At 41.0% G+C, this 13,409-nt stretch overlaps 1 protein-coding gene across 1 annotated transcript in view; it reads right to left on the bottom strand.

The window, feature by feature from the left end:
• Window positions 1-13,409, bottom strand: part of GRHL2 (grainyhead like transcription factor 2) — a 108,834-nt gene that overhangs the window by 13,506 nt on the left and 81,919 nt on the right. The window contains exon 12 of the mRNA XM_010588434.3: window positions 4,725-4,819. Coding sequence (XP_010586736.1) covers window positions 4,725-4,819 — 95 coding nt within the window. The remainder of the gene's footprint in view (window positions 1-4,724; window positions 4,820-13,409) is intronic.

The raw sequence follows: 13,409 nt of genomic DNA, 5'->3' as shown, positions 1-13,409 counted from the left end.
GAAGCCCTGTTTATACCATGAAGAATACTGGATTAAATCAGTGCTTCCCAAACCTGCTGGCAGCAGAGTAAACCTTTCAGAAAATACAGATTGCTGGGTTCCATCCTGGTTCCACTAAATCAGACTCGACGAGATAGAGATGGCTGGGGATCAATATTGTTTACAACTTCCTGGGTGACTCACCTGCAGCCCACCTGGCATAAGTTCCAAGGACTCTGCCAGCTCTAAGAATCTCTGAGTCAGTGAGTCTCTGACTAATGCAGAAATGGAAGGAGGCTCCTAGACTTTCTCCAGCTTAAACAGTGGAGGAATGTAAGAGGCCCTCTCTTAGGGTCAAGAGGACGCGAAGCACTTACTGATGGTGAAGATCAAAGACCACAGCCTTCAGTATGGATCACACCTCAACATAAAGAAAACAAAAATCCTCAAGACTGGGCCAACAAGCAACATTATGATAAACGGGGAAAACATTGAAGTTGTCAAGGATTTCATTCCACTTGGATCCACGATCAATGCCCATGGAAGCAGCAGTCATGAAATCAAACCATTGCATTGCATCAGGCAAATCTGCTGCAAAAGACCTCTTTAAAGTGTTAAAAAGCAAAGATGTCACTTTAAAGACTAAGGTGTGCCTGACCCTAGCCATGGTGTTTTCAATCACCTCATATGCATGAGAAAGCTGGTAAGTGAATAAGGAAGACCGAAGAAGAATCAATGCCTTTGAATTATGGTGTCGGCAAAGAATATTGAATATACCACGGACTGCCAGAAAAATGAACAAATCTGTCTTGGACGAAGTACAGCCAGAATGCTCCTTAGAAGCAAGGATGGCAAAATTTGTCTCACGTACTTTAGATATGTTATCAGGAATGACCAGTCCCTGGAGAAAGACATCATGGTTGGTAGAGTGTCAGCAAAAAAGAGGAAGACCCTCAACAAGATGGATTGACACAGTGGCTGCAACAATGGGTTCAATATAGCAATGATTGTAAGGATAGCAGAGGACCAGGCAGTGTTTCATTCTGTTGTACACAGGGTCACTGTGAGTCAAAATAGACTTGAAGGCACCTAACAACTACTACAAGTTCAGGCATTTCTCTGCCTTTGCTGTTTATAAAGCAAGAGAGAGCTTGTACCTAAGAGAAATATCCAAATAAAAGCAACAGATAGTACTGATATTTCCTCTGGGCCTCTCCCCGCTTACTTCTTGTGCCTCTCTCTGGAGACTATGACCTTCGTCAAATAATGAAGGTTCCTAAAGATCCCAGAAAGGAGCTCTGTTGGAGCAATGGTTAAGCACTTGGCTGCTAACTGAAAGTTCAGTGGTTCAAACCCGCCAGTTGCTCTGCAGGAGAAAAGACCTGGCGACCTGCTTCTGTAAAGATTACAGTCTAGAAAACCCTATGGGGCAGTTCTGCTCTGTCCTATAGGGTCACTCTGAGTCGTAATTGACTCAGCGGCACACAACGACAAACATTCCAAGGAAGGATAGACGGATGATACCTCCCTGGTTGTCTTTAGTCAGAACTTGACAGTGACAATGGGCTCATGCCCTCACATCATGTTCAGAGGATGAACCAAGTGGCAGATGTTGAAACTGGACATTTGAGGGGCTGAGGTGGGAGCAGGAAATCATTTCTCCCTACATGGGAAGGGCCAGACCTCATCAGATGTCTGTGCTGGTTCTCTGTGAATTCCGGAACTTATTACCATAATTGGTACTGCTATAATACCAAGTTTTCATGCTCCTCTCTCTCTCTCCTTTCAGTTCCCTGTGTGGTTAAGAGGGAAGGATAGTGCTGAGAGGCAGCACATCTCTGTGAACTCACTGCTCCATTAGAAGAAGCACTGAGCCAGCCCCTATAGGGTTGTTATGAGTCAGAATCGACTCGATGGCAGTAGGTTTGGTTTTGGTTTGGTCTCCAACGTGCACATGCCTCTGATCTTCTCCAATACCATCACACTACAAAGGGAACCAGGGAAGTTGTCTTTAACCTTGAAGGTCTGGAAAGAACAAAGGGGATGGGATGTTATCTCAAATTTAGAGCTCAAGAAGCTAAGGCTTAAGCCCAAACCAAACCAAAACAAACCCATTGCTGTGGAGTCAATTCCGACTCCTAGCAACCCTGTGGGACAGAGTAGAACTGCCCAATAGAGTTTCCAAGGAGTGCCTGGCAAATTCAAACTGCCGACCTCTTGGTCAGCAGCCGTAGTCGTTGTAGCACCAGGGTTTCAGCTAAGGCTTAGCAATGCTAAATAACTTATTTAAATCAACAACTAGTTACAAAGCAGGGCTGACATTTCAAACCCAGTTAATTGCACTCCAGGGCCAATGTGCTTCATTTCTGAGGTCACACAGCCTCCTCTTGGGAGACTTTAAGTAAGCAGCAGGTCAGATACTGTGCAGGAGCCAACAATCACAGAATTTTCAAGACGAAAGGGGTCTAATTTAGTGTGAGGATTTTAAGACTGAGATCCAGCAAGAGAAAGTGACCTTGGCCAAGGGCTGTTGGCCTCAGAAACATTACATAATTCCCAAGTCTCAGGCTCCTCAGCTGTAAACTGGACATAATTAAAGAATTGTGAAAATTAAATGATAACATTTGTAAAATATCACTCTGTGATTGGCTCTTAGCACGTAATGAAGGTTAAATTTCTATTATAATAGCTCTTTATACTCTGAGCCTCTAATCTCTCTGCTCCCATTCTCTCTTAAACCTTTTCCAGTCAGGCTGTCTTCCCTGCCATTCCACCACACAGCTTTTGTGAAATTCCCTCCTGGTTCCACATTGTCCCATCCTCATCCTCCTTGAAGTAGCAGCAGCATTTCACACAGTTGACCCTTCCCTCCTCCTTGCTACACTTTCGTCATTTGCCTTCCAAGACACCACCCTCTCCTGGTTTTCCTCCTACTTCACTTGTTCCTTTTCCGTCCGCTTTGCTGCTTCTTCCTTCAATACTGACCTCTTAACACTGAAGGGCTGGGGCTCAGCCCTTAGTCCTCTTCGCTTCTCTGCGTTCCATCCTTAGTGATCTCATGTAGTCTCATGGCTTGAAATATCATCTCCATGCCAAGAACACCCATGTTTATATTCCAGCCTAGACTTCCTTCCTCAACTCAAATCAGAATGTCTTACTGCCTACTTGATACAAACATCTCAAACTTCAAGTGTCTAAAACTGAACTTTTGACCTTCCCCCAACAAAAACTGTTCCCTCCCATTTTTTCCCATCTTAGTTGATAGTAATTCAGACCCAAAACCTGGAAGTTGTTTTGATTCTGCTTTTTCTCTCATCTATCTACTCCATCAGCAAATGTTATTGGTTTCACTTCACCATATACTCAGAACCCAGCCTCTTCTCATCATCTCCACTGCTACCATGGAGCTCGAACCATCAGTGTCTATGTCCTGGCTTACTGTACTAGCCTCCTGCTAGTTCCCTACCCACATCCCTGTCCCCACCCCAGTTCTAGTGATCACATTAATTAAGTCAGATCCTATTGTTCCTCTGTTCACAATGCCCTACTGCCTTCCTATCACACATAGAGTACAAACCAAAGCCCTCAGCAGACCCACAAGGCTCTAGCAACTGCATCCGCACTCATTCCTCTCTGATCTCATCACCCACCACATTGTCCTTCCCTCACCTGGCTCCACTCCTTTGCCATTCCTCATACACGCCAGACACACTTACCTCTCAGGGCCTTTGCACTTCCTGTTTCCTCTACCTAGAATGCTTTTATCCTTGACATCTGCATGGTTCACACCATCACCTTCTTCACATTTGCATTTTAGTGACATCTCAGTGAAACCTTCCCTTCCCTCCCAATGTATATACACCCATTTTTTATCCACATTCACTGCTATACCTACTATACCTTTCATTTAATTATATCATAATCTGTCCCTGTCACTAGAGTATAAGACCCATGGGAACAGGGATTTTCATCTGTCTTGCTCACTGCTCTATTCTCAGGGCTTAGAAAAGTGCCTAACACAGAGCAAGGGGTCAATAAACATTTGTTGAAAGAACAAGTGAATGAATGCAGGAATGAATTGTTATGGATTGAATTGTGTTCCCCAAAAATGTATGTCAGCTTGGCTAGTACTGTGTAACTGCCCTCCATTTTGTGATCTGATGGAATTATCCTATGTGTTGTAAATTCTAACCTCTATGATGTTACTGATGCAGGATTAGAGGCAGTTATGTTAATAAGGCAGGACACAATATACAGGATTAGGTAGTATCTTGAATCAATCTCTTTTGAGATATAAAAGAAGCAAGCAGAGAAGATAGGGAACCATACCACCAAGAAAGAAGAGCTGGGAGTACAATGCATCCTTTGGACCCAGGGTCCCTGTGCTGAGAAGCAACTAGAATGGGAAAAGATTGATGGCAAGGACCTCCTCCCCAATCCCCCCTCCCAGAACCCAAAGAAAGAGAAAGCCTTCCCCTGGAACTGGAGCCCTGAATTCATACTTCTAGCCTCCTAGACTGTGAGAGGATAAATTTGTTTGTTAAAGCCATCTACTTGTGGTATTTCTGTTATAGCAGCATTAGATAACTAAGACACGAATAAAACCCTTGCCACCTAGGAATGGGACCAGCACTAAACCACAGGGGCCTGGGCTGCATGCTTGTCTTGGAGAAATGCCCTGGCCATTCATGGTGGGAGGCTGTAACTTCAGCAATGCCAGGGGACCGTCCCAAGTAGAGAGGTACCTCGCTTCATCCCTTCTTCTTTCATCTGTTTAGAAGGTGCTGGACCAAACTCCTCTTCCATTGGCCTGAACATCCTTTTCACAAAGACACTGCTGCTAGAAAAAATGAGCAGAAATTGGTAAGTAAAGCATACAAGGTGTGCATGTGTCAGCCCTGTCATTTTCTTTTGCTTATACCACCCTGGTTCTCTACAACTAGATCTACTCACCAACTTACTTCTTCCACGTTGCAGATCCCAAGTCATCCCTGTCTAGGCAGAACACACACACCAACACCTTTACATGTAGACCTAAGACATACTTCCCATTGCTGAATCTGAATCCACAAAGGTGAGACTTCTGCATTTTACCCAGTCTGTCCTGCAACATCTCCCCATTTCTGCTCTGATGCTCAGGTTTGGGGGGTGGCAGGAGTGAGCCTAGTATCTGTGTGGCCTCAAAGTCACATCAGCACCTTCCATGTAGCTGAAGCCTTGGTGCTCTGTCCATCTCTTGCCAACCACCTTCCCTTCCAAGGGGAATTCTGGAAGTGGCCCAGGACTGCTGGCTATTCTCTGCTGAGAGGCTGTCCTGATTCTTCCTCCTTTGGTTGGAGCAGATGAGACTTCAGTGATGCAAGTGCCATAGAGGCCAAGGCCTGGACTGGCCAGGCCTTTCCCTCCTCTAGGGAGATGGTTTCCATGCCCTTTTCTGGAAGCCCTAGATGTTGGGTCCCCTGCATGTCCCCAGCTGGGCCAGTCCAGACAATTCTTTATTACCTTCCAAAGTCCCTGTCTATTCTGAGGCTGTTTAAGGAAGGAGGGGACTGTTCAAGAGAAAGAGAAATGGGAAGAATAGCCTGTCATTGAATAGAAGTCATTAATGCCAAAAAAAAAAAAAAAAAAAAGTTCCCGAATTGAGTCTTGCTACTCTTCAAACTCTCAAGACAGTAGGTACAGATTGGGGAAAATTTTTTATCTCTGGGTATTTCCGGAATCAGGCACACAAAGCTATGCCAGAGAGGCAGTTAAGCAAATTGTTAAGACATGAACTCTAAGCCTACACTGTTGATGCTGTTGTTGTTGTTGTTGTTGTTAACTGCCACTGAGTCATCCTCCACTCATGGCAGCTCCACACATGATGGAATCAGACCATCGTGATCCATAGGGTTTTCATTAGCTGATTTTTTAGAAGTAGATTGAGAGGGCTTTCCTCCCAGTGGCACAGTGGTTAAGAGCTTAGCTGTTAACCATAAGGTCACTGGTTCAAACCCACCAGCCACTCCATATGAGAAAGATGTGACAGTCTGCTTCTGTAAAAGATTAAACCAAAAACCAAATCCATTGTTGTCCACATATAGGGACTCATAGCCACCCTACAGCCTTGGAAACCCTACGAGGCAGTCGTACTCTGTCCTACAGGGTCACTACGAGTCAGAATCAACTTCACAGAAATGGTTTGATTTGTTTGGCTTTTCTCCCTAGTCTGTCTTAGTCTGGAAGCTCTGCTGAAACCTGTTCAGCATTACAGCAACATGCACACCTCCACTATCTTGGTTTAAATCCCTGCTTTATAACTGACTAGCTATGGGAACTTGGGTAATCTCTCTGGGCCTCAGTCTTCTTACCTTTAAAATGAGGTTGTTTGGAGAATTCAGTGAATTTATATAAAAACACTCACAAAGTTACCCTATATATTGTAAACACTATTTAAGTGTAAGGTAATAATGACAATAATTACTATTTTGAGGAAGAGAGATATAGGAAAGAGTAAATAAGGCAGACAGTTTGAAACAGGCCATAGCATCCATTTACCAACAATAGTCCCAACCATCATCTTTTTCCAGTTGAAGTACTGACATTGGTAAAGTTCCTGGGGCTTCAATGATAAAGCAAAACCTGACTCCAAAGCCAACTCCTTGCTGGCATTACTGCATTATGAAACTATTTATCAGCTCTCAAGTCATGCTAATGGTGGGATCTAGTGGTAGAGAGAACACATGGTACAAAACTGTGGACAGTTCAAAAAGTGTTTCTATTAATTCAAATTATTAAGCTAATAATGTTTTAATTTACCATCCCATACTCCAGGTGGTTCAAGAAGTGCGTCTATCAATACTTAATTTACCATTTTGCAATACTTAATTCACATTTTGCAAAGTGCTCTTCATCTCCTTGGTCACTTAAATCTCATAGACTCTGTGAGCCAGTGACAGTAAGAACTGATTTTATCCCTATTTCAGTGATAACCAAACCAGGGCTCGATGTGTTAAGTGTCTTCTGTAAGGCAATGCAACTAATAAGTGAAAGAGGCTGTTTAGAGAGTTCAGCTTTGAGAGGCACCCTCATGAAATGCATTTCAATAAACCTAAGATGATGATGAATGAGCATATAAGAAACAATATTAAAAATCAGCATTTTATTATTTTATTCTCTTGGAAGACAAATCATAGAAGCAACTAGAAGAAGAACCCAAACTCAAGTCCCAGCTGAAGGTGGTAATGAGTTTTCAGGGCACTGTCCTCTCTGCCTTCCCCTCACTACCCTGTCATAAAAGCAAGTCATGTTATTCTGTTATAGTCTTGTAACTGGAATGGCCATGACCTCCAGTTAGAAAATCCATTCACACAGCTGTCAGTGACCAATAAACTTAAAATCGAGTAAACAGCCTGAGAAATCACCAGGCACTCTCTCATGCTGTGTGAGAGTTCCTAAATTAGTGACTTTCTTTTTCTCACCTGCAAGCTTTGTTTATGTATCCCAGTTCTGTTGGTTTTTGATAGCACCTTGTTCTGAGTCTTGACTCACTTTGGAATTAAAATGACATCTTGAATAAACCACATTTCTTTTGGGAGTTAAAAAATGTTTTTCCACACTTTCAAATCTATGAACCAAGAAGGAGTCATTAAGTTCGTATGGCCTGAATTCAACTGTTTCATTTATTTATCAAAGCAAGGCAAGGAAAGAGGGGCAGAGATGACTGCTTCATTCTATAGATGAAAAGAGCACAAGTTTCCAGTCTCCTGATGCCCAGTCCTGTTATACTGCATTGTCCCACACAAGGAATAGAGAACAAGGCCATCAATCTCCATCCCACTGGCACATTATGGTGGTTAATATGTACAGTGACATCATGTCCAGTGGCATATTTTGCCATTGCCTTGTGAGATCAATTTCAGGGGAAGCAAGTCCCTGAGATATAAATAAAGATTGCTAATTTTCACGAGAAAGAAAATTGGGAAAGTGACCAGGTCTGAAGCTCTGGTCATACCTGGCAATGTTGTACTCTACCTGCAAGAATGAACTGCACTAGGGCATTGGGTATCTAGTGAGAAGGTGCTTTCGAAAAAGTGCAGAAAGGGGTTTCAGGTACCATGGAGACACGTTTTGTCTATTTCACACCTCTACTTATGGCCTATGAATCCTAATTTCCATGTATGTCCTAAATACATTGAGGTTCCTCCCCCATATTAGCCTCAGAAAAGAGGAGGTCATCTTATATCCAAGTCCTCAGAAAGTCTCTCATTTTATTTTCATTTACAAATTACCCACTGACCCAAAATGACTTTAATAAATACTAGTTTGGGGTGCTTATAGAATTTACCTGACAGAATCAGTTAAAAAACTCAACATAGATTTAGTAACTATCTCTGCAGTTACGACCACATAACTGCAAGTAATAAATGACTAGGTCAATATATCCCTGAAAGGTCATTTTAAATTTAATACATATATTTCTTTTTCCAGCTAAGATGTAGCAGCTTCAAGTCAAGAACAGCTTGAAAAACTATATGTATGTATATAAAAGAAACAAAAATCGGGACTTGGGGTTGTAAAGGTGCGTAGGACTTATGGCCAAACTTCAGAGTAGAGTCACAGAGAAGTGAGCCAGACACTGTGCAGTTTTCTTTTAAAGGTGTTGCCAAGTTCTTAAGCCGCACAGGTCAAGAGCCTAAGAAGTTACGCAGAGAGACCTTGAAAATCATAGATGAGGATTTGACAGTCTCACCATGTTTAGGAGACAAAAGTTGGACTTCAGGACTCACCAAACAAGAAGGCTGGTAGTAAGTCCTTCAGAGATACATCCTAGCAATCAGGATGTACCAGAGGTGGACTAAGGCTAATAAAATCCGCAACCCTGTCTTGGGTCAGTTCTGTCCCTGACTTGATTATGGTGCTCTCTATCCACTCAGGCTGCACACTAAAACCCAGAGGATAGAAAAAATAAGGTCCTATCACAGAAGAAAAATATGGTTATATAGAGCCTCCATATTTTTTTTATGTACAATGTTTACCATTCAGTCAGTATTTATCAGACATACCAAAAAACATGACCAAGGGGGAAAAAATAGACAATAGGAACAGACCCACAGATAGCACAGCTATAACACAGTTATTTTATTATCAAATATAAACTTTAAAATAATTGGATTAATATGTTCAAGAAAATAAATGAAAGGACACATAGAGCTAGAATCTATTAAAAATAAATAAACCAATTCAGTGGAAAGTCCACAACTAAAAAATGCAATACTGGGAATGAGGAACTCAACAACTGAATATAATGGTAGATTGGACTCAGCAGAAGAAAGGAATTGAAAGCTAGGTAGGTAGAATTTGAATTTGAAAGTTAGGTCAGTAGAAATTATCCAGGCTGAGGCATGGTGAACAAAGAGAGTGAAAATACAAAAAGGAATTTAAGAGACATAAAAGACACAATACACTTAAAATACACTTAATTAGATCTCAAAGGAGTGGAGGGAGGGAACAGGAAAGAAGCAATACTTAAAGAGATAAGAGCCAAGGTTGTTCCAAAACTGATGAAAGACATAAACCCACAGATCTCAAGAAGTGCTATAAAATGTCAAGCATGAAAAAAATAATAATAAAGAAAACTATATGTAGGAACATCACATCAAAAATTCTGAAAACCTATAAGAAAGAGAAAATTTTAAGAGTGGCCAGAGGGAAAAAAAGAAACATTACATTCAAAGAAGCAACAATAAGATTGACGGCTATCTTCTGAACAGAAATGATGGAAACCTAACAGAAGAAAAATAACTGCCAACTTGGAATTTTATACCTAGCAAAAATATCCTACAAAAGGACTACAAAATACAGATATTCATAAAAAGCAACAAACAACCTGAGAGAATTCTTTGTGAGCACTTCCATGACAAAATAAACACTAAACAGGCCACAGGAAAAGGATCCCAAAGAGAAACAGAAATAGAGGAAGAAATAAAGAGCAACAAAAAGTGTAAATCATCTTATTTTTATGCAAAGAACACACACAGTCTATGTTTGCTTGCCAACTGCTTCCTCACCCCACTGAGGTATTTTTGGAAGTGCCATAATGCCAATTTTTTTTTTTACATGTTGCTGTAAAAAAATTAGCATAGCGTACTTACGAAAATACCTTGCAGAGGAAGGGAGTGGCTAGCAAAAAAATGTAGAAGGTACACGTTATCTTTGTAAAAATACGTAGGTTAAATTTCTAAAAGGTGGTAAATCTCGGTTATTAAGAGTTTCAAGTTTAAATCTCCCAGTGTGCAAAATGGCAAGAACAATTGGCATTAATATAAGAAAATGGTGAAAATTTATAACTCAGAGGGAAGGTGAAAATGGTTTTCATTTCTTTAAATATTTTTTAAAACTTCCCTTGATATCTGATGCAGATTTGTGAATTCCTGGGTAGATTTTTAAATGCAATATCCAACAGTAAGAAATAAGAATCAATCAAAACAAGAGACTGTCTTAGAATTGCATGTGAACCCACAATTATCTCAAAATTAAAAGTTTAATTAAAAACAATTTTCAAAAAGGGGACAACATTGTGGCAATTACAAGATCATTTTTCTCTAACATGATGAGAATCAGTATTTGTGGTTTGGGACAAAATTTTCAAGGACAACCTTGTATGTGTGGCTTTTAAAAGTGCTGTTATCTCAAACAATTTTAATGGTAGTGAAGCATTGCCCTGTTAAACTGTGAGATGAAGCAAAAAGTGATTTTTTGATGAGAAGGACAGCTCAGGTCAAAGATGAGTTGTGAAGAAGTGTTTCAGAAAAATGTGACAGATATTTCTAAACTATAAAATGCGTGGTTTAGTGTATGCGTAACTGTAACGTATGCATAATTTGTTACAATTAACAAAATAACTATCAGTAGATCATTGACTCTTTTGGCTATAGCCATGAAGGTTTACTTATTGAAGTTGGTCCAAAAGCTTTAGCGGGATTTCCCTATATTTTTAGCCATATTTGTATATTTATAAACATATCATGCATATTTGTAAAACATACCACATCCTACATTTCATGATTTTCTTGGCATCCTTGAGAACCTTATCAAAGAAAAGCACTCGGGTCTCTGGAAATTGATCTTTTAAGAGAAATACCGTATTTTCTTCTATTTGGAACTGTGGCAGCTGTTTTTGAACATGAAGAAAATGCCAAGAAACATGTTGAGTCACTGAACCATTCTCAGAAGTCATCTGCTTCAAGACCTTTGTTTTGGGAAAAACAATTCTATGTTTATCTAAAACACTGATATTTGTTTTTTGTTTGTTTTTGTTATTTCCAGCTAATAGCATTCCTAATAAATATACATGATAAAGGCAAAAAAAGAGAGAAAGAAATAGTGCAGAATTCTAGAAGAATTTTATTTTGTAACCATATGACTCCTGATGGACGAAGGGTGATGACTTTTTAGGTGTAATGTTACTTCAATTAAATGTGCTCACTGTGATTCGCTAATAACCTAACTTTCCCAAAGGACATTGAATTCTAGTTAAAGTATTTATTCCCACTGAAAAGGAACAACCAAACCGCCTGTTTCCTGTCAGCAACACTGTAACCCAGTTCATGGTTGGCTCTGGTGGCATCTACAGGACCCTCCCTCATGCAGCCTGAGAAGTACAGAGCCTGATGAGTGAAGTTCCTCTGGGGAGTGGACTCTCTGAGCTGGCATGGAAACTAACCTATAGAGGTGGCCTGCGAAACCTTTGCTTTCTTCTTGCTTAAGTTTTATAAAGACTCTAACGTTGAAGAGATTACTCAAAGTGGCTCCAAGGGAGATAGGTGTGCCCTTGAGAAGAAGTAAGGTGAGAAGAGAAATTTTGGAAGGAAGTCAATGGGTTTGGTTTTTGGAAGGTCTGAGGGGCCCAAGCAGCATCCCATGGCAACAGTAGGACCTTGGAGGGAAATGTTTGTCCACCAGACACTGAGACACCTGGTCTCACCAAGGATTCTCATGCCCGAAAAGCAGTATGGAAGCCTCTGAGCTGCTAGACTTGAAGCGACCTTGCTGCAGGCTGGAAGAGGGGGCACCTCAGTGGTGACCAGTGTGGATGGAGGATCAAGGCAAAGGAGTTTCCCAAGAATGAGAGGTCAGAAGTGGAACAAAATCAGACCTTCAGAAATGACAGAAATAGAATTTTTTACCACGCATGACATTTACACATCAACTTGCATATTATTTCAGTGGTTTTAAAGCCTTTCCCCTTTTCCCTATCTATGAATCCCAGGTTAAGGGTCTACACTTAACCAAAAATTCCTCCTGTTTGGCTTATTCTTCCCCTTATTCTCCATCTCCCTCTCCTCTCTTTATTTCCCAATTACATATTTTTTTCCAGAGCCTCAAAAGAAACCTTAGTATTAATAATAGTGACGATTTTTTAATCACTTCACATGGGTTAGGACCTTTACATATTAATACTGATAATAACTTCAGCAGGCATAACTCTCCTATTTTTTGATGAGGAAACTAAGGCTCTGAAAGGTTATCTTAAGTTACAGAGTTTATAAGATCAGGGCCAGATTCCAATCTATCTGACTGGCTCTAGCGCAGCAGCTCTGAAAAGTTGCTGTGCCTTAGAATGACCTGGAGGCTTAAAAAAAAATATCCCTGTGCCTGAGCTGCACCCAGAAGCCCTGGTGGTGTAGTGGCTAAAAGCTAAGGCTGCTAACCAAAAGGTCAGCAGTTGGAATCCACCAGGTGCTCCTTGGAAACCCTATGGGACAGTTGTACTGTGTCCTATAGGGTCACTATGAGTTGGAATCGACTGGATGGCAACGGGTTTGGTTTGGTTTTTGAAGCTGCACCCACATCAATGAAATCTAAATTCCTGAGGGTAAGGCTTGTGTCTGAGTATGTTTAACTCCCCAGGGGATTCCAATATGTGGCAAGGGAACTGCTGTTGAGAACTGTACCTAACTGTCATACTCCCTCCCTATGAGACAGAAAATGGAGAGAAAAGTCAATGAACCTGCATGGGGTCTGTGGATCTACAAACTCAGCAATAGAAATCACCCTGCACTTTCACTTTATCATTAACTAGGAGGCAGGAACAAATCAGAGTTCCACTTTTTATTCAGTTTAGGAACTTAGCTGATTATTGCTCCCCAGCACAACCTCATCTTAATTTTCTCTAGCTTTCCTTGTTAATTAATCGGATTCTGGTTTTGAGGCACTTCATCCAAAAAAGCTCTCCTATTTGTGAAGCCTTTGTCTGATGCAAGGCTTCAAACCAGTTCCAACTCGTTCAGTCATGGCCCATGAAGTGAAATCAGAATAAACCTGAATTTTTTTTTTTTTAATTTGGGTGAAGCAGAACATTAAGTAGAAAGGGAAAAATTACAGGTTGAAGCCCTGGAACAGGAGACTTGGAAGAAGCAGAGCGAACCCTTTCAGGAGCCTGATGCATG

The sequence above is a fragment of the Loxodonta africana genome, chromosome 14, assembly GCF_030014295.1.
Source record: "Loxodonta africana isolate mLoxAfr1 chromosome 14, mLoxAfr1.hap2, whole genome shotgun sequence".
Taxonomy (NCBI): domain Eukaryota; kingdom Metazoa; phylum Chordata; class Mammalia; order Proboscidea; family Elephantidae; genus Loxodonta; species Loxodonta africana.
Note: the sequence above shows the minus strand (reverse complement) of the source record. Positions and strands in the feature narration are given on the sequence as shown.